Genomic DNA, 27,654 nt, shown 5'->3' with positions numbered 1-27,654 from the left:
GAACATCTTTCAGTTTGGACACTCCACAACTGAGGGGCACTTTGGAGAATATGGATTGAGCTTTTTGGTAAGGACACATCAAGGCACCTCAGTTCAGTGCCTGGCCCCCACACTGTTCCACTGGTGGCATCAGCCCGGGCACTGGGCCTTTGCTGGGTTCTTTTGGGGATCAGTGCCAGCCTGTTTAAACACAACCACTTATTGAGCGTTATATCCATATGCCAACCACTCTGATCTGACTGACAGGAGCCTGAGAGCAGCACTGAACTGCCCTGGGTACTCTGTGTGATCCATAAGACCATCCTCATCCTCCTGCTGCCCTTTGTGCCCAGCACTGCAGAGTCAGGGTGTTTTTTACACTGCCTTAAACCTGCAACAGCAGCGCTGCCTCAAAGGGTTTGGGAAGTAAATGGAGATGCTCATTCCTGGCAGTGTGTGTAGATCCAGACCCTGAATGTTCCACACAACAGTTATCTCCAGTAAATCCAGTGATTCCAGGTGTAGAATGTGGGACACTCCCTGCTCAGGTGGGTGTCACCTGGACAGCCCAGAGCCGGCCCAGAGGCAGGGCCTGCAGGGCTCACAAACAATCTCTGCCTTCACACTTCTGCTTTCTCTTTTGCTTGGTTTGTCTCAGTAATGTTGCAGATGATTCATGATCCTGTGCTCCCTTCTCCCACATCATCATCCTGCAGCAGAGCTGTGCCCTGTGTGCACATGGGAGCGGGTGGGAACGGAGCACGTGGCCCTCGCAGGGAATCTCCATCCAGCCAACAAGGGCCGTGTCATTTTATGGCTCTTTAGGGTTGCTGTAGAGCCTATGCATTTCCTCCCCTCCTCTTCCTCCAGTTTAGCCATGATTTTCATGTGGTTTTAATCTATATTTTCTGTATTTTCTCCATCCAGCTCTTTGTTTCCAAAACTTCTGGTCAGCTGCAGTACAGACTGAGAGCCAAACAGATTGCTGGGTTCTTCCATGCTTCCTTCCAGAAAACAGCTTTAAAGTTAAAACTCGTGTTAGATGCTAAAATACCAACACCTCATTTATCTGCCAGCCACACCCCTGCATTTAAAATGGCTGCAGTGGGAAAAGGAGGGAGATGGGGCAGATTTTCTGCAGGGGCAACTAACACAGCCCAGCCTCGTGTCCTCCCACTCAGGCCACTCTGGATGGCTGCAGAAGGGAGGCAGAGACACATGTTTACTTCATAAACCCATGAGGAGATGTGATGCACAGCCATGTGGGAAGATGCACGTGGGGAAAAGTCTCAGTCTCAGCTGCCCCTGGGAGATAATTCCACTCCCACCCCTGGAGTGCCCTCACTGAGCTCCAGCCCAAGGCTGGGCCAGGCTGGCTGTGACCATCCCTCCACCTGATCCAGGGCTAACCTTTGCAAAGGTGCAAAGCATGGCCCAAACAGCTCCCTCATCCTGCCAGGACCCATGTCCATGTGGGACATGTGCTCAGTGTGGTGCTGCACGTCAGCACAGGGAGCCCATCCCAGCACAGGGAAACCATCCCAGCACAGGGAAACCATCCCAGCACAGGGAAACCATCCCAGCACAGAGCAGCCTTCCAGTATTGTATCAATTATACCTTCACTATACATCCAAACACTTCAACCAGCTCTATTTCCAAGCCAATCTAACAATGTGCCTGCAAATCCTCCCTGAGATAGTTTTGGAGGCTCTTTATCTCTTTGGCTTACATCTACATTAAAATCTCCTTGGTTTACACAAACATTAAACCTGAGGCTTATGTTGGCCTCCTACCCAGAACAATTCCACCCTCGGGCACCTGAACAGCCCCTTGCACACACAGTTACTGCTGGGGGTGTTGGACTCCTCCAGGTTGTGCTGTGCTCAGGAAGGAGGAGGAATGGGAAGACAACCCCTAACTCAGGGAGGCTGGGATGTGGTGTCTGCTGTTCCCCAGAACTGCTCAGCTCAGGAGAAGTGGGGTCACCCCATTCCAGATGTCTGTGTACTGGCCACCATTCCTGTAAGGAGTCCAGTGGTGGGAATGTCAGGGCAGCAGAATTAGTTCTTTGTTTTCTGTTGTTGAACAAACCTCCCAGAACCTTCGGAAAGGTTCGTGCCTGCCTCCCATGCTTTGGTAATATCCCCCACAGGTATCCAGGGTAATTTTGCCTGTGCTGGTATCAGGCACAGCAAAGAGTTATTTTTGTTCTGAGCCACCAGGCAACAATTGCCTCTACTGTAAACCGAGTGGTAAATTCCAGACTTCATCCCAGAATCCTTCTGAGACCAATAAACTTGGATACATTTGGAAACAGCATTCCTTTATGGGTGAGTGCCAAGGAGATACTGGGTTCCAGATAAACCTCCAGAGTGAGTCTATTGACTTCAGTCCATTTACTCCAGGGATAAAGCTGGCTTGGTGTCTTTCCTGAAGAACTGCCGGATAATAATGACTCCTATTTAATTAAAAAGCATGCCAAGAGGAATTTCAGGGTTTAGAAATGTGCTTGTCACTCAGAAACAAATTTATACTTGGTAAGAGAAGAGTTTGTTGTTTTTTTCCTTCTTCCCCTGGACACATCCCCAGTTATCTCCAAACGTCCCCGGGCTGGGATCCACGGCGATGGCTCCGGCTCTGTGGTTTGGTTATTCGAGGTTAGTGCTGATGCCTCTGGTCTCTTGTGCAAGCCAGTTCCTCTGCCCTTAATTCACTCCTGACAACTGCATTCCTTCCTGTGCCACTTCCAAACCAGGCCAGAGCTCTGCTGGGCTCCCTCTCTGCACACCCCAGACAGGCTGGGCTCTCCTCCACGGGCTTATCTTTAATTTCACAGAGTTTTTGGGTGAGCAATACACAGTGAGGTATCTCAGCTGCTGATCTGCTGCCAAACACACCGGGCTACCCCCTGGAGAGGTGGAAGAGATTTCATCCAGGCTCTTGGAGGAAAATCTTTCCAACAGCTACAGGGATGTGTATGACTTACACTTGGAAACCATCAGTGAGATAGTCCCCACTCGCAGACCCTGCTAAGAGGGAATGTGGGAGGTAAAGGAGGAGAGTGAGGAAAAGCTTTTATCTGCAACAAATTTTTTAAGTACAGGATTTAAATCTGGAAAACATTAAGTTTATAAAGTTTCATGTGGACAGAGACTGCCTCTCTCTGCTGGCCCACCTTGCTTATCTGGGCTGTATTTTTACACTTCACAACCACTGTCCTCACACCGTTCCACCCAGCAGACCCACACTGCCCTGCCAGTGCACAGCTCCATGTCCCCTGCACTGCTGCTTTTATTTATGCCTTTTTCTCATTAGCTTCACCTTTCTCCTGTAACAGAACCTTAACCCAGCAGTGTCACTGAGAGCCTTTCCTCTCTATCCCCCCAGTTCTGCTCCAGTGCAAACATCTGTACAGGGCACATCTCCACTGACTTCCATGCAGATGTGCCAACAAAGGAATTGGCCCAGTTCCTCTGGGAATGTGCCATCTAGTTTAGACAAATAACTCTGAGCAACCTACCACGCTGTTAATGCTTTGGCCAAATTTAGAACCAATCTTTTTTTATTGTTCTGAAAGTCCAAATAAATATTTTTTCCATTCTGGTTTTCTTCTTAGGACAGAGATGCCAAACTACTGTGAAAAGAAGTGTTTTATCCCCAGCATTTCCAGCCAGGAACAGAAATAGACAACGAAGATTTTTCCTGCGAGATTTCCATCCTTGTTCTGGGTAAATTCATCTCAACACAAAGACTCATCCTTCACTTTGCCTCCAAAGCTCTCAGGACTGGATTGCAGGTTTGGTACAACATGGTACAAATTTACAGCTCTGGGTATGTCATTTGAAATCAAGAATCATGATGGTGACCCAGCAACTTGAGCCAGTTTGGGCAGCCTGAAAAGCAGCATCTGAATCATTCCACGCAGCCACTCACCAAAACAGGAGTCCAATTCTGCTGACATTTCTACATCTCTAATTCTTGTTCTATATTTGCAGCACAAACAAGACCCAGAGCAGCAGCAGAGCTTCCCTGTATTGTGTGTTCCCCAATAATCAGGATCCTTGCCCTGATCCTCAGAGTGCCAGGGAATGATCAGCAGGGATGGACAGTGCTAGGACAGGTCCTTGCAGACAAACACCAGGGCATGTCTCGAGTCCTGTGATTTCCTTTTTGCCTCCCTTGACCTCTTCCTTCTCCTCTGTTCTATCTTGATTTTCCTCTGTCTTTTTAAGGTATTAACCTTGTGATTGTGCTTTTTAACTTCTGTGAAAGAGCCTGGAGATAATCTCAGTGAAGCACAGTTGTACTTCCACTGCAACTGTCACTTGGGTGTTTCAAAGTGCTTTCCAGCCATAGTGGGTCAGGAAACAAAGTTAATCTTGCAAAAATTTCCGCATTAGAAATGCCTTTTCCTTGCATCTGAGGCAGAACAAGGACTGCAGCCTGGGCTGGCCATGCCCTTCCACAGGAGCCCTCCAGCATGGAGATACCAACACCGGGGTTAGACAACGCAGAAGAGCCCTTCCCCCCCAACAGGCATGGCAAGGAATACACTTCTGCAAACCCTTCCATTTTGTGACCAATAAATACGACTGAGAGGCTCCTGACAAGGCCTGGATGTTGGCAGCATTGCTGTTCCATGGGTGTGATCCAGAGGCTGGGCAGATGGAACAGAAGCCCAAAGCAGTGCCAGTGGTGGAAGAAATGCTGCCCCATCCTGTGGAAAACTTTGTCCCCTTCCCCCACATTTCTTACATTCAGGCAACACTGAATTGCTGGTTTCTGCTGATGATTTCTGTCACTTACCACAGTGCAGCAGAGAGGCCAGAACCACCAGAGCAGAGCCAAGGCCAGCAGGAGGAAGAGGATCAACAAGGCGATGGCCAGGATGGTCCCATCGGACTGGAAGAGAAACACCAGAGTGTGTGAGCAGCACTAACACAGAACTGCCTCTCCGAGGTACCCCCCTGTGCACCCTGCTTCCAGGGACATCCCACTCTCCATTTATTGTCATTTTAATGATGATAATTATCAATGCCATACTCCATTTATTTGTTAGACAAAATGCAGTTTTCCTCTCTCCTCACACATCAAATGTGGCACCTGTCCCTCCCCCCACCTCACTGCAACGAGACCCAGAGCTCTCCTTCACTTCATGGATTTTGCCTTGATTTTCTGAACCTCCCAGTTACATAAAACATTTAGTTCAGTTCAGATTAAAACTAATGTAACATTCATCAGAGTATTGTGAAGACTGAAAAAAGATTTAAAAAGGAGCTCACAGCACAATCATGGAATCATGGAGTGCTTTGTGTTGGGAGGGACCTTAAAGTTCATCTCATTCCACCCCCTGCCATGGGCAGGGACACCTTCCACTAGCCCGGGTTGCTCCAAGCCCTGTCCAACCTGGCCTTGAACATTTCCAGGGATGGGACATTCATCCATCCAACCTCTCTGGGCAATGTTTCACTGTGGTTTAAACATTCTCCTTCTTTGCAACTCTTTTCCCCTCTTGCAGTACAAACTCTAAAGTAATGTTGGCATTAAAGTTGACTCCAAACACAAAACTTGCAGCCAGGTCTCCAGGGCCCCTGACTTGGGTCACCCTGCTCCTCTCAGCAGGGTTGAGCCACAGAAGTTCTGCCACGAGCTTTCCAGGGAGATTTGAACACAAACACCACCCTAACAATCACAGGGAGTTTCCTCCTCAGAAGCCATTAACTCCAGAGGATCCTCTCCTCTCCATCTGGGGTGCTCCCCCCAGTTAAGATCCATGTGCAGTTCTCTGGTGTCCATCAGCACTGCAAACTGCTGCACAGGCCAGCCCAGCCCAGCAAGCAAAACCCAACGTGCTTCATCTCCTGCTGCTTGGACTCAACCCCCAGCAGCTGTTCCTGTCCTGAGGTGTGCCAGCCTCCCCACACCCTTCCTCCCCAGCACCATCATCCTGTTCCCAGGCCAGCAGGCAGGCCTGACTTCAGCCTCTTGGAGATGTTCCTGATGGCAGAGCAGGCATTCCAAACCCCCAGCCCAGGGTCAGGATCCCAGTGCCAGACTGAGGACACGGTCAGGGCAGACTGACCTGTCGGGGGGAGATCTGGGTGCCTGCTGAGCTCACTGTAACTCAGGGGCCAGATGACCTCCCATCATACCAGAGGGGGAGAGTAATGGAAAAGCAACCAGGTTGAGAGCATTTTCCAAGCTCTCTGCTGGTGCAGAAAGAATTTCTGGAGAACTTGGATCAAGACGACCTGATCTTTGACACTTGGAAGCTAAAGAGAGGTAGTCCACACAGGAGAATAATTCACCCAAGGCATGTCTGGAAATGGAACTTGGACCCCACCACAAAATAAAAGCTCATTTGAGAAGACAGAGCTGTACATTTGGGGCTGTTCCTCCAGACAAAGAGCATAAAGGCACATCCATCATCTGCAAAATGACACCTGCTGATAGTCAGTGCTTTACAAAATGTGATCTCGACTCTTTGCTGCCATGAAATTGTAGGAGAAATAAAGCTTTTTATGTCTAATCATTGTCTGCCCCTTTAGACCCAGATTGAAACAAACATTTTGTCATTAAGATATTCTGAAATCAATTTGCAAATATACAAAACAAAGTGGCCTTGTAACTGTTTTCTGGGGATTTTTTTTTTTTGTTGTTTTTAAAAATAGAATTTATTTTTACTTTTCTTCCCCCCAAGACAATCTGTGAAAACCAACTTAGGATACCCCAACACGTGTTTCTGCACCAGCTCTGAGCTGTCCCTGCTGCAGCGAGGCCGGGAGGGAACCCCAGTGAGTGACACCAGGACAGAGCACATGCACACCACAAACCCTGCCAGAATAATCCACAGTGCACTCTTGAACTGCTTTGGGTTTGGTTATCTTTATTTTGCCAGTTTCTGCCAGAATTTAGCTGTCACTCTGTGCAATATCTATGGTTTAATATGGCTACAGCTATGCTTAGCTAGAAACTGCCACTTAGCCAAGCTGAGTGATGGACAAGAAGGAAATTCTGCCTGCTAAAAGAGTTTGCAAAAGTTCCTCTGACATTTTGAAATCTCTCTCCTAATCTTATATAACTGGTGAAAGGGCTGAAGCATTTCAAATGTCTGCTTTCATTCCTTTCTTTTTAATATTTTTTTGTTTTGTTTTGGTTTTTTTAAATGAAAATTCAGAAGAACAATGCAAAGGCTCATGGAAACACTGACCCATGGAATAATGCAATGAGCTGTGTGTAACACTCAGTGAATACAGGCAATTCAGACCAAGAAAACAACTTTCATTTTAAAAAGAGAATTTTTACAGTAAACTAGAGAATTTTCCATTAAAAAAAAAAAAGATCTATGGAGACAAAGCCCAGATAATCCCTAAATACACAGTTATCTGTGATCAGTGCTATTGTCCCATAGGGATTCACCTTGACTCCTCACACAGAGATAAAGCTGGTGCTGGTACCCTCATTGCGATCAGTAAGTTCAAACCCCAGCACACCTGAGTGGTGACAAAAGCCCGACAGCAAAGGGACCCTCAGAGCTCCTTCCAAATGAAGTGGAAAACTTTGGTACTTCGCTTCCCAACAACTGTTGAAGTCCTGGATGATGCCTGGAGCTGCTCTTTTGAAACACCCTGTTATTTTATCGAGGAACAGTCATATAAAAAGGAGTGGGCTCTTTACATGCCCTTTCAAGGTCTTCCACATCCAACAAGGCCAACAAAGTGCTGCAAGTACTGCTGGCACTGGAAGTGTAATGGGAAACAAGCTTTGGAAGATATTGTACAAGAGATATGAAGAAATCTGGAGCAGGACATGTTAGAGGCATTTCCTCATATATTGGGAGGTGTGTACATACATATATGTAGAGAGAGAGGGAATCATGGAATCACAGAATGGTTGGGGCTGGAAGGGACCTTAAAGACCACCTGGTTCCATCCCTGCCATGGGCAGGAACACCTTCCACTGGACGAGGTGGCTCCAAGGCCTCTCCAACCTGGTCCTTCACTCAGCAGTTACTGTGGGATTTTAGGGACTACAAGAAGCCAGGCTGGGATGGGGGAAATCCCTTGGCCACGAGACAGAACCCTGGCCCACTCTTGAACTGCAGGTTCTTCTAGAGACAGAGGAGGGGAGGGATGGCAAAATCTGATCCAGCAACTGCCATGGGCTATTTCCTGAACTTTCCCCACAAACACTGGGATATGTTCCCCCTACAAGGGAACAACTCCCTCCAGGCACACCCGCGATCCCTGGGAAGATCCCAGCACAAAGCTCAGGATAAGCTGGGTGGGTGCACATTCCTTTAACAGCCAGGGCAGAGGGATGGCCACTCCACCATGGTCCTGCCACAGAGGAAATGACTCACCCCCAGCCTTCCTTTGCTGTTCCCTGCTGAGACACTGCCCAAGACCAACCTCCTGAAATTTTGCCCCGGGAAGTTCGGATGCAATCATGAGGTGAGACAAAGCCAAAATGGAATCTGTGGTATTAAGCCCCCTATTTCATCTTAGACTTCCTAAATTCTTCTGACACAGAAACAGACACATACCAGTTCATAAACACAAAATTTCAATGGAATTAAGGCTTATTTTTGAGGGTTTTCCAAAAGATGCTGCTACCAGATGGGTATTTTTTGTTGCATTTGGGTTTATTTCTTGTTTTTTTCTAATCTTCTTATTTTTGTTTAAGATTTTATTTCCTAGTTTCCCATCTAACTGCATACATTGGCTATTCCAGAGAGGTACTGTGGAATAACATCCCCAAAGCACACAGAACCTCAAAAGCTCTGAGTGCTGAGTTCAGCAGCGATGGATGAAGTACTGGGTGTATCCAATAAAAGTGTTCATGTCCTGGCTGACAAATGAATGTCCTGGGATTTACAGGGACAGGAAGGAGGGCAGTGCCTGCTCCTCACCATGACAGTAACTGGATTTAGCTCTAAGGGTGTGTTTGAATGTGCTGACTTCACACTGAGCCCAACAGTGATGGACTTCAGTGAAATATGTAAATCATGGAATATGCTGAGTTGGAAGGGACCCATCAGGGTCATTGAGTCCAACCTCTGGCCCTGCACAATCCCTCCCTGTCCCTGAGGGTGTTATCCAAACGCTCCTGGAGCTCTGGCAGCCTTGGGGCCGTGACCAAACCTTGGGGAGCCTGTTTAGTGCCAACCACCCTCTGGGGTGCATCAAACACTGGCTTTAGTGGGCCTTGAAGGCTGGGCTTAGGATAAGGATTCAGTCCTAACTCCTACAGACTCCACTGGAAGGCAAGAAGCTGTTTGATCTGGTTCTGCACTCACTGCTCCACCACAGGAAAGCGCTGTCCCGTCAGGCAGCTGCTCTCAGAGCTGCAGGCAGCCTGTCCCTGCCCTGTGCTGTGCAGAGGAGCTTGTGGGACCAGCAGAGGAGCTCAGGCTGTGCCACAGCCCTGGGATGTCTCCTCCAGGCAGGCTGGGAGCTGTCACTGCTGTGTCAGGGCAAGGGCAGGACCATCAGCACTGGTACCAAGGACTGGGCTCAGCAGGGCTGTGACAGCCACACAAACACATCTCACTGCAGTGACCCTGCAGCAGAAACAGCTTCAATAACACTTAGCACTGACCCTGCTCCTACCACTGACCCTCAGCTGCTGTACAAAGAGCAGAAACAAGGCTGATGTCATTCCACAGACAGGGAAGATATGAATGGCTCCTGTATCCCATTTTCCAAGCAGGAAGAGCAATAACACGTGAAAGTCATCAGAGGGGTCAGTAAGAAAAGGATGAAGTGCTTTTAAAGAGCTTTATGACAATCTTGAGTAGTTTTGAGTGACCATTCAAAATCAAACAGAGGTTTTCTCCCTGGAGAGAAAAGAGGAACAGTTTTAATATCCTTTAGTCAACATAGGGTGGGGAGAAGGCTGACTGTCTCTCTACATCAGAGAGACTCAGGAAGCTTTTATTGTGAAGGAAACTTTCTGGAGTCTCCTGAGGACTTGTCCCATCACAGCAACAGAAACCAATGTCTATCATTTACTTTATCACACACAAGAATTTTTTTAATATTACAGAAACAATGTGGCCTAATTTCTGAAAGGAAATGAGAAGTCACTGAATTCATTGCTCTGCATCGGATTGGCATCTGTGTGGAGCTGCTTGAGCAGGAGCCAAGCTCAGCAGGGGATGGGAGCAAGAAACACCTGTTTGAGGTCACCCAACAAAGGTGCTCTCAGATCCTTTTCCCCATGTTTACTGTGCTTGACATGAGATGCCCCTCTTGCAATGATCTGTCTCCCTCCTCTCCTTCCAGAGCTGAAAGGAAGGAGAGCTCGCTTACAAAACACTTTTCCAGCATCCCATGTTATTTGCTTTACAGCCCAGTGCAAACATGAGCACAGCCTCCCTTCAGCACAGGCTGGGCAAACCCAGAGCAGGGGACCACCTTTGTCCTGAAGAATTCACACTCCAACCAGAGCGTGCAAATACATGGTGGGAAGGAGGAGTGATCATTACACCCTCTGTTACACAGGAAAGTCTCTGCTCAGAGCAAACAATTCCCTAATCCTTGATTGCTGTGTTTATCCTTATGGAACACACTGAACATTTCCTTCAGAAAGAACACTTAGAAATTTCCAACTAAACAGAAGTTCACAAGACTTCTGAGAGGCAGATGTGTCAGAATTGATGGCAGAATTCAGGCTTGTCCAGCCCAGGCTTGTGCCATCTGGGATCCTGCATTAGATACAACAGAGTCAGATGGGATAGGTTATGGAAAACCCAAACACTGGCATAACCCTGCAGGTTGATGAGGTTTTCCTCTTCAGTTTTATCTACTCTCCTGCAGCGGTGGGTTCAGTTCTCTCCAGACGACAGACACCTCCCCACTCAGAGGTGTTGAGGTCCAAAGGCCTTTGCCCTCCTCTTTTGTTCTCTCTCTCCCTCTGACAGCCCACCTGTTTGGTAAAATGCTCCAAGGTTTGTTCCTATTTCTGATACAAAGCCCCTGAGTCCTGAGTGTCGCCTCCAAGAGACCTCCTCTAAACCAAAACAGTGGTAAGACTTCACGTCACTGAACATCTGCTCAGGTCTCCCCAGTCAGTCGTCAAACTTGAGGTGTCACAATTTTCACAGCCTGGCCACAGGAACAGCAGAGATCAAAGGCAGCAGGGCCTCTTCACTGGAGGCCTTCAGTGCTCTGACTACAGGTGGGCATCCTCTTCATCACACAGGTCACAGGTCACAGCACATGAGAGGCCTCTGGCTTTGTCCTGGAGGTGAGTGTGGGAGCCTTGGCTCTGTGGCTGGGACATCACAGAATGGTTTGGGTTGGAAGGGACCTTAAAGCCTATCCAGTTTCGATCCCCTGCCATGGACAGGGACACCTTCCACTAGCCCAGGTTGCTCCAAGCCCCGTCCAACCTGGCCTTGGACACTTCCAGGGCTGGGGCAGCCACAGCTTCTCTGGGCAACCAGAGTGTCACCAGGGTGCCACCATCCTCGTATTGAAGAACTTGTTACCAATGTCTATTCTAAACTTTCCTTTCTTCAACTTAAGGCCATTCCCCCTTGTCCTGTCACTACCTGGCCTTGTGAAAAGTCCCTCTCCAAGTCACACCATGGGCCTGGTATCAGCTGCCACAAAGGCAGAGGCCACCCAAGTGCTGGTTTTGGGCCTCATCTGCACACCCACCTTGCCCTGCAATAGCAGCAGAGCTGAGCCCTCCCCGGCAGGGCAGGTTGGGCTGGAGGTGTTCCTGTGTCACTGAGGAGGTACCGAGGAGCTCCTGCTCTGACCCAGCCACCTCCTGTCCCCAGCACTCATAACTAGACAACAAAACCTTGGAGGTGAAACCTGAGCAGTTGCTTTGGTGTGTGCTTGAAGACAGTGTTAACAAGCAGCAGGTTAAATCCATTCCTGGAGGGGAATTGCAACTGGAATTCGAGCAGACAAAATCCTGTGGAATTAGTCTTTGTCAGAACATTTATGGCTTGAGCTGGGTTTATTCCTCAGCCAGGCAGGAAAGGGGACAGCAGGTTACAGCTCTGGAATGTCTTGCCTCCTGCATGGCTATGAGATTTGTGGCCTTTAAGCAGCACTTTCAAACAAATAATCTCAGGAGCACCTTCCTTGGGCTAATGGCACTCCTGTACCCCTGAGCTGAGCAGAGACTCCTCACAGGCCATCACAGGCAGCTCTCCACGAGTCTGACAAGGCTCAGAACATGCCAGCATGACCTGAACACACACAATGCATTTGGGATAAGTTTCCTTCTGAAACTCAGCTTAAATTGAAATCATATTTTCAACAGCAAAACATTTCAATAAAATAAACCAGTCAGGTTGAGAGTGCTCTGTTTCAACTTCCCTGGCAGAAGGGGTTTGACTATTAGAAGTGCAACACATGTGCAGAGATCCTGGCTCACAGTTCTTAGTTAACTTCACCACTGTCACAGGAACCCAAACTGTTTCATATTTCCAAATTAAACCTTTCCAAAACTCCCATTCTGTGATCCTGCCCCCACCTGCAATGTACTGCTCTTCTCTTTGAATCCCTCCCTTCCAGCCCACGGGAACACGGTGTTTGTGATGTGCCAGCCACACTCAGGGCATTCCAAACCAGCCCATGCAGCAGTATCAGAGTGAAATAATCTCTGCACATTGAACTCTTCGGGTGACCTGTGGCAGGATAAACACTCACTGCCCATCATACCTGCAGCAGAAAGCCTTTAAGAGCAATGTCTTCTAGAAACAAACCCAAAATCTTATACCCTGGAGCTCCCACCAGGCAGTGCCTCAGCTAATGACACACAGGTCAAGGAAAGTGCTCATTAAATGGGCTGTACAGCTTTCTAAAGCCTCCACTGATCCCCCAGTGAAGGCTCTCTGACTGCTGCAGCCCCAGGAGCACTGCTCACTGTCCTAATTGTGCAGTCCAGAACAAAGTCACAATTGAAAAAGCTCCACGTTACCACTGAATTACATTTCTTTTGAATTAAAAGAAAAAAACAAACACAAAACCAACCTTCAGTGAAGGGTTGTTACTTTTTTTGCTACAAGGCTGCAGTTCTTGCTTGATTTTCTAACTTTCTCCTTATTTAAAGGTCAAATCCACCCACTATTGTTTATCTCAAAGGTGCAAGTCGCTTCAGTCTTTCAAACTACCACAGGAAGAAATCCAGGATCCCCAGCTGTAGTGAGATTGTGCCAGTTCCCACCTCCTTCTGTCAACTGCAAAACCCCTCAAGGTGAGAAGACCAAGTTCTCCTTTTTAGATGACTTTGATGACTCCTGCACCTTTGGAACTGCAATTGAGAGACCAGAGGGGCTCTTTCTATCCAGAATGGTCAGGTCTGCTCCCCACCTGACACCTCATCCAATAGTCTGAGCCATTTATTAAGGGTTGCCACCAAGACAATTGGTTCATTTTAAGATAACAGCTTCATTATAAGACAATTGCTTCGTTATAAGATAATCAGCTCTTTGATCTGCCTGTGCAGGACTTCCTCTTGCCCCAGGTTGCTGTCAGGTGCATTAAGCCACTGCATCCATTCACTTCCACATGTATTGTTTCAAGAATCCCCCTTCCCACAGCCAAGGACTGTCCAGGGCCTCCCCTCTGGCTTCCAAAATCTGAACTCCTCTCCAGGACTGTGGAAGGGCTGCCTGGCACTGGGCTTCACCACCTGGAGAGACTCCCCTCCCAGTGTGGGTTTGGAGCTGCAGCCCCTCAGGTGAGGGGGGCTGGATCCCCCTGGTATCCCCCTCCCTAGAGAGCAGCTGTCAGAGACTGAAATGGTTAATGATTTATGCATTCTAGGAGACTTTTGCAGGCTTTTGACTTGCATGATACCTCTGATGAGCAGTCAGGCCCCTCCCTCCCTCCAGTGCTGAAGGTGTGAAGCCCTGAAAAGGCAAGAAGCCGAGCTCGCAAGCTTTTGACTGTTGATACCTCTGCTGAGCAATCAAGCCCCTCCCTCCCTCTGCTAATCTTGAAAGGCTGGAACCAGGTGAGACACAAAAAAAAAACCTCAGCACAGACCCAGGAGATGTTGGAGGCTCGAGGCATGGCCCGTGACACTAATCATGGATATAATAACTCATAACTTCTTGGAGTGTGGGGGCTTCCCTCCTTCACCCCCAGCAGATCAAGGCCACCACTTCAACTGACAGACATGGAAGCATCGCTGGACCCCGTGGGTGGTGACTATAGACATCTGTCCACCCTCAGCTTTTCTTTCCCTTACTCTCCCTTGCTCTTATCCTGCCTTTCTCTCCCCTATGCATTTTCTTCCCCCCCAAAGGTTATCTCTGTGTCACACTGTTGTATGACAGCACCCAAACTGCTAGCATGTCTGTTGATACAGAATTGTTAAAATAAACCTTGCCAGTATATGTTTTCAGACACCGATTATTCAGTGTCATTTCACTCTAATCCACCCCAAGGGAATTATTGATAAAAACCTGGGTTACCTCTCTCCCCTTTTCCTGGGGCGAGTCATAACAGCAGCCCAGCTCACAAGGGCAAGCCTGCTTCAGGCACTGTCTGTGCCTCCCAAAGGAGTCACCTCCCCAACTGCCCTGACCCAGCATGGCCCTTTTCAGCTGAAAGATGCTCCTTTCATGGGCAGAATTCCCCCAGCCCTCGTCCTGAAGGAACAGGGTGTCACCTGGGGAGATATCCCCCACGGACTGGGCACATGTGGCAAAGAAAACTGAGTTACAGTCCTTGCTAGGCCAAGGCAAGTCCAATATCCTGCCACAGAAATGCTCTCCCAGCCCACACGTGGGGGCCTCCTTTGCCTGGTCTTCTTGCAAAGCAGCATCATGTGTTTCTCCCCAGGTGATCCAGGGGGTGCAGGAACATCCCCTGGTGACATTCCCTGCTCTCCCAGCCAAGCTGTCCAGGAAGAGCTGGGTTACACTGTCCCTGCAGCCCTGCAGCTTTACCTACCAAAGTCAGTCACTAGTGCAAGAGGTCATTAGTGGTTTTTCCTCTTCTGGGAGCACTTCAGAAAATGAACAAAGACTTATTTCAATTCCCACCCTGGCTTCTCTCCGAGATGCTCCTTCTGCACTGCAGAACTTGGCCACAGCCCTCCAGGCAGCAGAGCAGGACTGAATTCCTGCCCCTAAATGTGGCCTTGGCAATTATTTCCTCTCTTGAATGTTCCCTTTCCTGACAGCCTTGGTGTGCACCCTGCCCTGGGCACACCTGCGAAGTCGTAACACAGCAGCTCACACTTCCTCTCTCTTCCAGTTCTTCAAACTCCTAACCCAGGAACAGGAATAAATCCCTTCCCAACCTCACCAGCCACTACTTGCTGATTCTTCCAGCAGTGGGAAAGCCCTGCAGCAAACACTGCCCAGGTGCTGATGGATGCACAGTGTTCACACCAACACCTCACACCTGAAATCTGTGGGGTGGGGAGATTAATAGCTGAGGAAGAAGGACTAATTTATATATTTAGTCCTAGCACTAGTGGAAACTGAGGATGCTCAGTTCCCATGGCATTTGTGATCCCGTGCCTTAAATTATTGCTGTTACTAGATGGGTTTTTATGTTTAGCAGAGTAAACCACAGTTCTTAGTACCTTTGACTATCAAAGGTCCACTGACATCAACCATAGAATGAAACTACTTTGTAAACTCTCATCATTAATTATCTGGAGCAAGTCAGATCTGTCAGTGTGACTGCAGGACAAAGGCCAAGTAAGAAGGAACATCATCAGGAGGAAGGGGGTGTTTCCCTCCAGAAGGAACATCTGTCTAATTTGAGTCCAGCAAGAGTGATGGATAGTGGCGAGTTCCGTTAACTGAACATTATTTACAACAAAATAGCTCCTTGAGACTCAGAATGGAAGGAGCCAGTTGCTAAACAGATGCCCAGGATACATCCATGAGCCTCCTGAAGAATGTTTCCAAGGGTAGTGTCCTCCTGAAAGCTCAGTCCAAGCAGTCCCAGCTGAATCCAAGGGCTGGAGAGAGCATTTAAATCCACACTGGATTCCCCCGAGGAGAGGCTGCCTTGCCCAAAGGAGCACAGGGGAACAACCCCAGCTTCCTTCTGGGCCACTGGAATGCCACAGCCTTTAGGACATTCCCTCAGCAGCAGTGCCTTGCCCCAGCACGGGCCAGGTCTGTGCAGGCTCTGGGCTGTCCTTGGGCACCTCCTGCCAGCACAGAGCTCACCTGGGTGTCCCTGCAGGGCTGTGCTCTCTCTGCTTTAGGGAACAGTGCATCCTCACTGCCCTCCCTGGGGAAGGAGGGATTCCTTCCCCCCAGGGAGCTTCCAAATGAAAGAAAAACATTACTTTAAAAGGTGCAGATATTGCAAAACCACTTTTGGAGGAATAAATCAGCAACTCCCTGCTGCTTTGGCCGGGGTAGAGTTAATTCCTCCACAGGGCTGGTGTGGGGCTGTGTTTGGGATTTGTGCTGAACACAGGATTGATCACAAGGGAGGTCTCACTATTGCTGAGCACAGTCAAGGCTTTTCCTGCTGCTCACAGCATCCAACCAGGAAGTGCACTGGAGCTGGGAGGGGACACAGCCAGGACAGCTGAGCCCCACTGATATTCCAGACCCTATGGAATTGTGCTTGGCATGTAAGGCTGGTGGAAGAAGGAAGGGGGGACCCTTGGAGTGATGGCATTGTCTTCTCAAGTAACCATTGCCTGTGATGGAGCTCCGCTCTCCTGGAGGTGGCTGAACACCTGCCTGCCCTTGGGAAGCGGGGAATGAATTCCTTGCTTTGCTTTGCTTGTGTGTGTGGCTTTTGCTTGCCCTATAAAATTTATTAAAATTATTCAACCCACAGATTTCCTTGCTTTTACTCTTCTGATTCTCTCCCCATCCCACTGAGGGGGAGCGAGTGAGAGGCTGCCTGGGGCTGAATTGCCAGCTGGGGTGAGACCACGACACTGTCCCAGACAAGCAAAGCCAAGAGACAAATTCATCAAGCCCTTGCAGCCAGCTGAGCTCTGTCAGCCTGGAGATGTTGGCATCTCATCCCCAGCTCAGCACACAAACAGCTCGCTGTCTCCAAGCCTTAAGAGCTCTCATTCCAGCCATTCCCCTGCTCTGTTGGAGTAGCTGCCAGTGGTCACACAGACCAGGCCAAATAACACCCTAAATTACACTCAGGACAGCCCCGTCTTAGTTTAAGTGGGGAATACGTAAGTTAGTGGGGAGCAGGATTAAACTTCTGTCTGCAGCCCCTGATTTACACAGTGTTCCCCCTTTTGCCTCTGGTACAAACTCAGGCCCTGTTAGCAGCTCCAGGGGGAGCCAGGCAGTGACCCTGGGTCTGGGGGGTGCAGGGAGCAAAACCTCTGAATGACAAATCGTCTTGGCCCGGCTCAGAGGGCCCGACCTTCACACGCAGCACCCGCCGGCCTCGGCCAGAGGCTGCATCTGCATTCCAGGACTTAGTGAGGCAAATGCTTTGCCCAACCACAACAGCTCCTGTGTCTGGCCTGTTCCTGACAGATAAATGGAAATCAGTGCATCGTTCCAACCAGCAGAAGCCCTTTGTGTCCCAGAGCTGCTCCCGGCACAAGGCCCTGCCCGCCCAGCCCTGAGGGGACACAGTCCCCGGGGTTCTACCCCCTCAAAGGACATGGTGCCTCCTCTGCCCTGCACCACCTGGGCATCTGTGAGGGGCTGCAGCCCTGAACCCCCGCGGGGACAAGATTAACTGGGGCAGGTTTGCTTTATCACCTCAAAGCAGTGGAGGCAATACCCTGGTGTCTCTGTTTTCCTCTCCTGACAGACAGAACAGATACATCCTCTGGTACTTCACCTTCCTGAGAGCACCTGGCATTGCCCAGCCAGGTTTCCTGTTAGACTTCAGAGCCACCAAAACCAGCAGCAAAGCCAAGATGGTAAAAACCATACAACAAAAGCACAGCTCCTGAGGAACTCACACAGGAGTGGGAGGTGGAGCCGCATTAACCAGGACAAAAAAGGCCTATCTTTTTCCCTCTCTTTTCCTCTTCTTCGACTGCACTCTGGGAACTGAGCAGTCCCATGCAGTTCCTGTCAGTGCCTTTTACCACCTCCAGAAGATGACAACTCCACCTTTGACTAAAGGCCACCCCTGCACGAGGTCAGGGAGTCACCCTTTGCTCTGAGGCAGCATTTGGGGTTTCAGTTGTTGACTGGGTAAATTCCAGACTAAGACTCATCACAAGGGACTTAGAAGAGCCTCCCACGTGTAATCAACTCTTGCCTCTAAAACCTCATATTGAAAAAGCCTGAGGAAATAAAACAAAATAAAATCCCCAAGGCCTCCCATGGCCTGTTCCATCCCTCAGGCTTGAAAAGAACTGGGCCAACTGAGAAGAATTTTGATTATTTTTTTAAGTGCAGGTTGTGCTCCACCTGAGGCAGCTGAGACCACTTTGATGTGGCTGCAAATCTTCCCAAAATGTACTTTAAAATTAAAATGCTGAAAGATCTCTCCAAAAAAGCATCTTTACAGGTCTTTCCCACACCTTTTTTTTTTTTTTTTTAGTTAAATGAGAAGCCAATTACTTTTTTACAGTAGGAACTGTAGTGAGGTAACAGGAAAGCCTGGAGACTCACTTTAAAAAAACAAAATTTAAGCACTTCTAGCAGTTTTACACTGGGAATCTAAACCAGCAATTCCTTGAGTCCCACAGAGAAGGAGGTATAAAGCACATACAGTCATGTCTGTTCTCTGATATTGGAAAGCACAAGCAGTTAACAAAAGGCAGAATACAACAGAACCAACACAGTTCAACTTGCACTGTTTTTTGGGCTGCAAACCTTGCAGCCTGACACTTTTTGGGAACCACAGACCCCTGCAGCCCAGGCAGGGGGATCCTGGGTCTGGAAGCACAGGTAGCCCCTCTGAGGCTGTTTTACCTGTTCATTTGGCTCCTTTAAACAAAACAAAAAATCCAAACCCCAACCAGTGCCCAGAGAGGTCCAGTGTGATGCTGACAGGTGTGACCAGGGTAACTCAATGCTGGAGAGCGAGAGGAAGTTCAGTGTCTCTCAGATCAAGAAGCAGATTCAGTCAGTCATTCCATCTCTGCCTTCCTGACCTTCCCACATTTCCCCCCCTTGAAATGCTGTAGCAGATTTCACACCTCAAGGGGAAAAATTGCAATTAATCTCCTCAGTTTGGCCCTGTGGGGTGAGTTTACCCTGCAGAGGAGTGTGCACAGACGCACACGGGGCCACACAGACACTTCCTGCCACACACTCAGACTGAACCTGAAGGAACACAGTCTGCAAAAAGCACTTTTAACTGGCACCCTCACAAAAATGATGGCACTGTGCAAGGCAGAACATCCCAGTATCCCATTCTCTCATGCCAGTATCCCATTCTCTGCAGGTGCACTCGGTGTCAGGAAGCACAGGGAGCACAGGAGTGGGTGGTGTTCTTCCCTCCTGTCACTCCCAGCAGTCAGGTTACACTGTGATGAGCTTCCTGAAAAGGCAAAGGCCTTCTGATCCCCTATTTCTTTCCAAAAGGTGACCTGTCAAAGATGAAAAGTGTTTTTTCTTCTAGAGTTTTTACTGCTCAATAAAACTGACATTTATTTTGCTGATCATTCCAAGGAGTTTTTAGATATTAACTGAAGGGCAGGAGCTATGCTGGTATAAAATAGCTTTGCCCTATTAACCCATGAGAAACTGTCCAAATTTCCCTACCATGAAAACTTACACTAAAATTTTTGCCAGCTAGGGTGATAAAAATGCTTATTAGACAGTTCAGTGTCTAGGCTCTCTCTGTCCTGATCTTCAAGTACCTACATCCACAACTTAGGAGTCAAAGTCCAGCTGACTCTTCCGACTGTTCATTTTTGGTCTTTCCTTGCCAGGAATGCAGCTGTTTGCTTCAGCTGTGCTCTTAGTTGAATTTTCTTCCCTGATTATCCCCAGAGAGTCCTTGGAAAGGGGGAGCTGCTAGAACATGCCAGCTATTGCTATAGGGAAAATGGGATATTTGCAGATTATTTACATGTTGCACAGGAAGGTTCTGTTGTGGAGCTGCCTAAGAAAATAAGTGGCAAAGCTTTCCAGGCCATTGAGACCCTTGCTTTGTTCCTTCTGCCATTAAGCAGCAATTCTGGGGAGCAATGATGACTTTGGGGGTTTTGAGGCATTTGCAGCACAGCGAGTGTGGCACTGCCACGTTCCATCACTGTCATCTGGGAAGCTTTTTGGAGACGACACTCCAGACCTCTTTCCAAATCCGATCATTTCTGAAATACAGCACAAACCCAAATCACTGATTCCTGGTTTGCACACAGGGAAGAAAACCTGGTAACCCTGTGTGTTACCATCCCTTCATTCCCCACCTCTCCCACTTCAGCTGCAGATCTTCAAACAGATCCGACTTCCAGGTCTGAAATCAATCAAACAAGTCATTTGGTGACATTTTGTCGAGGGGCATTTTCAGGTCTGGAGCCCTCGTAACCCTAATTAAAGAGAGCATTGCAGTCTCAGCAAACAGCTTCATATTTAAAAAGAATTTGAAACATAAAACACTACTACAAAGACAAAACATGTGTTTACCCAGGAGAAACTTCCTCGATTAGTGAAGGCTGTGATATAATTTTCGAAGCAGCCACTGGATTTAGGTTTGGATGCAGGATCTGGGTTGGAATTTTGGCTGCTCAGCTGCACTGCAAATGCAGCTTCACAGTCTGGAGGCACCAGAGTGCCTGTGCAGGGCAGTGCCAGGGAGCACAGGCACTTGCAAAGGTTTCCTTACAGCTATTAAACAATAGAAGAGAAGGAGATATTTCATCACCTATCATCTATACATGATAATTCCATCTCTGGAAGAAAGCATATGAGGAAGGAATCATTTTTCTCTGAGAATTCTTTCCCAGGTCTTGCCTCATACGAATAAAACACAGGAAAACATTCCTTGAATTTGCTGACAACATGCAGATACATTTTTGCCAGTGAGCAGTGAACTAGAACTAAAAATTAACTACTCAAATAAACTGCCTTCTTTTAAGGTATAAGGAAATCTTTGTCACTTTTGGAATATAACCCCTCCTGTAAGCTCTGAAAACTGTCTCTCTGTAAAATCCTGTCCTTGTTGAACAAGGATCAAGTTCGAGTGACACAAAAGACTTTTCTCAGCTGTTGGCTCAGCCTTTGTGGACACAGAACACTTCTGGTGCCCCCATGTTACACAACTTGGCCTTGCCCTTGTTCTGCTCAGGAACACAGCAGGCCTTTACTGGGCAGGGACAAAAGCAGGCTGGGCACAGACTTCTAAGTCTTTCTGGCAAGACTACTCTGGCTTCCCAAAAACTGGTTTAAGTCAGTTCACAGGAGAAGTAAAGCACTGCTTCACCAATGGCCTGTGCCATGATAGGCCTTCCCACAGACGGATAAAGCTGAAGCAGAAAGGATTGCTCTGAGCTCCAAGTGAATTCCTCCTCTACCTCCTCCAGCACGAGACATTCCATGCCCTGCTCCCAACAGCCATGACTCAGTAGAAGCAGCATCTCCAGCAACACTGTGAGTTAGAAATGGTTTCATCATCCTCATTCCAGCAGAGCCTGAGTGCAGCAATTCCCCACTGGCAAGGAAGGATGCAGCCACAAGTCAGCTACTTCAGGGGAGAATCCACCACATTTTTGGCCACCACACTGGTGGTTTCCAGACAAAGGGTCTGATCCCAACTGCCACACTTCTTCCACAATGAGCAGCACCATTGCTGCAGAGGAAACACAGCAGCAGAGCTGCTGCTTGTTCCCTGGGCAGAGGACAAGCAGGCACAGACCCCTCCAGGGCTCTGCCAGTCCCACAGCAGAGGAGTCGTTTGAGGCATTTACCGAAGGCTCAAGAGCTTTGCCACGTTGTGGCTCAGAGGATATACAAAATGTCATATTACCAAGCACCCAAACTCACCTGAAAGGGGAAAACAGGTCCTTCCCAACCAGGCTGACCCAACTGGGCAGCCCTACACCTGCTGGAACAAACACCTGCAGTTGAGTTCCACCCCCCCGGAACCATCTCAGGCACTTGGGTCCAGACTTACACAGTGTGTGCTGGAGATGATGACGGAGCTGGAGATGAAGCTCAGCCCATCGTTCATACTGACTTGAAGAGCTGCTTCCCTGGAAAGGAACCACAAGAACCAAGTCAGGCCAGCTGGTCCCCAACCCTCTGCTTGACACCATCCAGTGCAACCCGGGCTGCTGATGCTCAGAAGAGCCTTTTGTGCAGGTTAATTCCCACTGGTGGTGCACTTGCCCCTGTGCTCCAGTGCATAATTAATGCCAATTAACACAATGAGCATGAGATAACATCAGTATTAGATCTATACAAGAGCAGCAGAACATAACAAAGTGACCCACACTCATCTTTCCACAGGCAAAGTAAATATTTGAGTGGCAAAAACATACATGCCAACTTCGCGCAGCACAGGTGCTGGGCACAGCAGGTAGGTGTCTTCCACCACAAAGGGTTTCTCATCTGGAAAAGAGAAATACTGGGATTTATTACCTGATCAGTAATCCGGCCCTGAAAGAGCAGGTTAAATAATGGTTTTCCTCACTCTTGGTACATAAACGAGGTCAAACACTGTGGGGGTTGAAGAGCTGTGTCACTTATCTGAGCCACAACACAGCTGAAGGTACAGAGCTTTTTGGAAGGTCAGGGGCCAGGATCACAGCCACTCTGTACAGGAGCCCATGGGGAGTTGCAGCAGGTTACATATAATTGCAAATATCAAAGCAAAGAAAATCATGTATTATGGGAAAATTTGCACTTTTAAGCAGATGCATCTGAACTAAATTAAACCTGTCAGCCCGAATTATACTGTGGGTTTAAAAGTGGAGTGAGAAAAATTATCAACAGGCAATTGCCTGGGAAACAGGAACATTAACTAATATTCTTCTTCTGTAGACTTAAGTCAGACAGATGGTGATCCCAAGGTAATCAGACAGATGGGGATCCCAAGGAACTTCCCAGCCCATTTGCCAGCTGACTAGAGATGAGGCAGATTGACAGAAAACCAGGCAGACAGGCTGGGTGGTGGTTGTTTTTTTGGACTGGAAACCAAAACATTCCACAGGAAGGACTGATTTGCTGGATCAGCATTTCCAGAAGCATGTCCCTGCATCAGAAATCTTTCTACCAGCTGTACCCATGACCACCTCGAGGGCCTTCACAGGGATGCTTATAGACCAGAAATGAGCTGTTGCCAAATACTACCAGCTTCCTAACATTTTCCAGTTAAACATTTTATTCTGTTTGAAATCCCCTCTGCTCCTGACAGATTCCTTCCCCTTGGCCTCTCAAACTTGCAGGTTTCAAACCTCACCTTCAGTGTTATCTCTGTACCCTGAGGATGGATGGGACGTTCATTCTACGGGGCCACCATGGAACAGGAGCACAATTCACCACCATCTTGCTGAGCTATTTGACATCACAAACACAAACCCTGGCTCTCAGACCATCTAAAGTCTCTTCACAACTGCATCTTGCACTGAATTAATTCCCAGGGTGCTCAGAACACACAGGGGAGCAAGGTCAGTGCCCAGTGCCCCACTGGCAGCACCAAGAAAGGAGAGGAGCAAGGGTGAAAGTTTAATCAAGACATTTAGCCATGGAATGAAGAGCTGAACTGTTCTGGCCAACTGGTCTTTTGCTTTTGAGGAAACTTGTGCAAGTTACAACTCCATTTCAGGTGCCAGTGGAAAGAGGAAAAGCCATGAGGAGACACAAGCCAAAGAGAACATGGCAAACTTCTCCAAAGCACTTTCTGCATCAGCTGTGAGCCTTGTTCCTCCTTCCCTTGGCTGCTGAGTTTGTCCACATGGATGGTGTCTAATGCTGACCAGGGCACCAGCAGCAGAGTACTACTGACCCTGGCCCTGACCCCAGTGTCAGCTCAGGGGGTTCCCTCACAATCAGGGTCATGCAGCCCATTTTACTGCAGTGAATGAGGCACAAAGAGGTACTGACTGCAACAGTCTGCCCCCTCATGCAGAAGCAGGACTCACCAAGCCAAGCATTCCTTCCCAGACATTCCTAGAAGAGGTTCCCACCAAATACAGAGTTTTAGAAAGCAGAAGTATTGCTCTGGTAACTCCTGTCACACATTAGAATCCCTATTTCATACTGGTGTATTTTTTGGCTTTGGCAGCAATATAAAAGGAGATTTTCTCAGGCAGGTTAGGAACTGTTTATTTTTTACACTCCATTAAAAAAAGAAAAAAAATGGTAATGAAAAGTTGTAACCTTCCCTGACGTTCTCCAGCTTCCAGCAAATCCCATGCCTACACATACACACTTGAATTTCTGGGTTACCCACAGCAGTTGTTTTGTCAGGGACTCTTTGACCCAGGCCAACAGCTGAACATGAAACATTTTGGGCAGACACATGGTTTCCACAGCCTGGCTTTGGTTCTGCCCCATGGCTCAGAGCTCCTGGGATCCCTCTAGATCCCTGCTCCAGCTCTTGGCCTGGAAAGTGCCAGATTAGTGCTGTCTTCCCACAGCCTCAGTGCAAGAACGTGCAGGAACATTTCCAGTATGCTGAACATCAGGAGCAGCTGATTTTAGCACAGGGTATTCCTTTGCCAGCCCCACACTACAGGAGATGCTTCCTATCACAGGGCATGGCAGGCAGAACACAGGCATTTAAAGGGTGCAGGGCAGTAATCCCACCCCCCCACACACACTTCCCATCTCCTCCAGCCCAGCTCTGGGCTCGTGGGGACCTTGCAGCACATGCAGGCCCTGGGTTTGCAGTGGAGTTACCAAGCCAAGGCAGCAGCATTTCCCACTCCAGGCAGATGTGCAGTGGTGGCTCATCTGGCCCCACAGTGCTGTTCTCACCCTGATTTATGAAGATATCATTAACTCCCATAAATTTATGACATTGTCTCAGTGCACACATGCCAAGAAAATGAAGACCAATGTCTTGTTTTCTCCTTTGCTAACTCTGGCAGCCAAGGCCAAAGACATCCCTGTGCCAGCATTCACTAGAACAAAAGCTGCTTCATCTTGCAAGGCCTTTTACTTAGATCTCATTAGGTTTTTGTTTCTCTTTCTCTCCCTTCCCACCCCTAACTTGCATCAGTCCATGCCTCTCTAGAAAGTTTATCAGCCCCACAGTCCCACGAGGGAGCTCAAGGCTGGCCAGGCTGGCTACAGGGAGAGATTAGTTTGTTTGGAGAATGTTTGTGTTCCACCGCAAAAATGAGGGACTATTTTCCTTTGCTCTAAACAAAAGAAGATCCATTTGGTTTGCATAACTCTGGCCATCTGACTCCTTCCTGGAAAACTCACGTAGGGAAACCAAACAAAACAACACTTCTCGTCTGCCCTCGCGTCGGATCTGCAGGATGCGTTTGGGAGAAGGACGCGGTTCGTGTCTGCTACGGAACAAACTCGCTGCATCCCAGAGCAGTGAGAGATGGGGCTGAGTGCTCCCAGACTCCAGAGCTCGTGCCAGAATGTGGATTTTGTGGTTTGGCCTGCTCTCCGCTGACAGTGCTGGTGGCAGGGCTGTGGAAGGGAGGGCGGAGCGCTCGACTCGGTGTCGCTGAGTTTCCTGCCCAGGACGTCATTTCGGTTCTTGGCTTGGGGCTGCTGGTTCTTCACCAACTTTTCATCTCTCTATTCAGTTTTAAATTGCCCAGGACAGAGCTCACCTCCCTGCCCAGAACTGTCTTGGCTGGATCCTGCACAATCTGGGCAGACACAGACATTTTAGCACCACAGAGCAGTCATAAGTCACTACACTGGATAATCACTTTTAACTCTGTGCAGGCTGAAACCAATTCTCCCAGGTCCTGCTGCTGAACATGCATCTGATTACAGTTCTGCTCAGCCAAATACTCCTCATGGCTTCTACAGATGTTCTTTTTTTTATCCCATAGCTATGAACATTATGAGTCGCTGCTCTCTTCACCTGCCACTTTTCTCTGCCAACAATCCCAATAAAACCCCATTAGCTCATGCCTTTAACCTCAGCACGTCCTAGCTGTGCTCACTACATCTCATCTGGGATAATTTAAGGTTTCAGGAACTGTTGGCTTAGTGTTATCTGTAAAAATACCTCCCTCCCTGATACCATCGGAGGCTGAGAGGCTTCAAGCAAACAAAGACAGCTGAGCTATCCAAGCTCCATGAACTGTCCATACAGTCCTCACTCAGCTGACTCTCATGGTGGGCTGTTTGCAGTTGGATGCCCCAAGGAGCAGCGGGTTGGGACTGCACTTTGGGACTTCTCTCACAGAGCAACTTAAACCCAACAGAGCTGTGCCAGTCCCACCTGGAGAGACCTGGGTCTGGGAGCACTGATGAGCAACTACTGAGTTCCCTCAGTCAGGGGGTGGGTGGAACTCAGAACTTGGGTTTGTGGCCATGTCACTGCCCCAAACAATCCAGGGCTGTGCAGGACACACGGAGAGGTCTTGGTGCAGTGCCAAGGACAGTGAGCTCACTTTTCACCTCTGCAGCAATTCAGGACACCGGGAATGCATCAGGGCACAGGGCAGGAAACATATCTGGCCTTTATCCTCATTTTCCACAGTCATTTTGTGGACACAGGAAGGCAGCTTCAAATAAAAAAACTCAGGGGCTGCATTAAGATAAGCTGATCTTTCCTGACAACTCCTGCGAAATGATGATGACAGATACCACAAAAAACTCGTCCAGACAAGCAGTCAGCACAGAGAGAGTGAGGAAGGAGTCTCCCTCCTCCCCCTCCCCCCCAGCTCACAGTGCTGGGGGGTGAGGGAACCCTCACTCACAGTTCCTCCCATTGGCAGCACTGGATGTGTCTGTGAGTCCACAGACAGGGCACTGAACAGTGGAAAGCTGATGGATGACATTCCCAGTGAAGGCTTTAGGATGTTTAAAGGAATGAATGCCTGGCTCCAGAGCCCTCCAGCTTCTGCTCTTCCCATGCTCAACACTCACCATATCTGACTCAAGCAAACGTGACCCACAGCCAGTCAAACTTTCTGCTTGGTGGCACAAGGGTGGGCAAGTCCAGAACCTGCCTACTAAGAGGAGTAAATGCAACAGCACAAAAGCCTTTCAGGACCAGTTACAAGCACTCACTGTCCTCCACCTGCCCTGAATGCTCCTTGGTATCCCAAACAGGGCAAGCAGCCTTGGCCAAATTCTCCTGCTCCAAGCAGCAAAGCACACTGATGCTCAGAGCACGAGCATGTGCAGCACTGAGCCATTAGACTTCCAGATGTGAGAAACTAATTAACACATTATGCTGGAAAGGGTCAGGACTGCCTCCAGAACGATCAGCTTCTGCACACATTCCATGCTAGGGAAGCTGAGTTCTGCTGTCACTGATGCTGCCAGCTCTGAGCTCTCTGCTTTCCCACGTGGCTCCAGACACACCAGGTGAGAGCAGAGGGCTCCTTAGTTCTGCCAGCTCAGTGTTCCCCCTGCACTTCACAAAGAGACACTTGGGGGCTAATTTGCTTCTCTTGCTTCAGTCCTTCTGCTGGGGCAACTGTAGAGGGAACATTTTTCTGAGCTTCCACAGCAGCCCAGCAATGCCTGAGCCACTGCTCCAACACAGTCCCAACAACCGTGTGCAGCTGAGCTGCCGGACCAGGCCCTCTGAGTGCCACAAAACACAGGTAAGGAGAGAAACACCCCTGATCTCCCTGCACACAGCCCAGCAAGACACGTATTGATGCTCTTTACAGACAAGATT

At 48.7% G+C, this 27,654-nt stretch overlaps 1 protein-coding gene across 1 annotated transcript in view; it reads right to left on the bottom strand.

Annotated features, from left to right (window-relative positions):
• ANTXR1 (ANTXR cell adhesion molecule 1) overlaps window positions 1-27,654 on the bottom strand; it is a 101,940-nt gene that overhangs the window by 44,559 nt on the left and 29,727 nt on the right. Inside the window, exons 11-13 of the mRNA XM_027715532.2 lie at window positions 22,361-22,430; window positions 21,994-22,072; window positions 4,787-4,882 (exon numbers count right to left, since the gene is read on the bottom strand). Coding sequence (XP_027571333.2) covers window positions 4,787-4,882; window positions 21,994-22,072; window positions 22,361-22,430 — 245 coding nt within the window. The remainder of the gene's footprint in view (window positions 1-4,786; window positions 4,883-21,993; window positions 22,073-22,360; window positions 22,431-27,654) is intronic.

The sequence above is a fragment of the Pipra filicauda genome, unplaced genomic scaffold (genome assembly GCF_003945595.2).
Source record: "Pipra filicauda isolate LSUMZ 115617 unplaced genomic scaffold, ASM394559v2 scaffold364_size791107_pilon, whole genome shotgun sequence".
Classification (NCBI taxonomy): Eukaryota; Metazoa; Chordata; class Aves; order Passeriformes; family Pipridae; genus Pipra; species Pipra filicauda.
The sequence above is the reverse complement of the archived record's forward strand: the minus strand, read 5'-3'. Positions and strand labels throughout refer to the sequence as shown.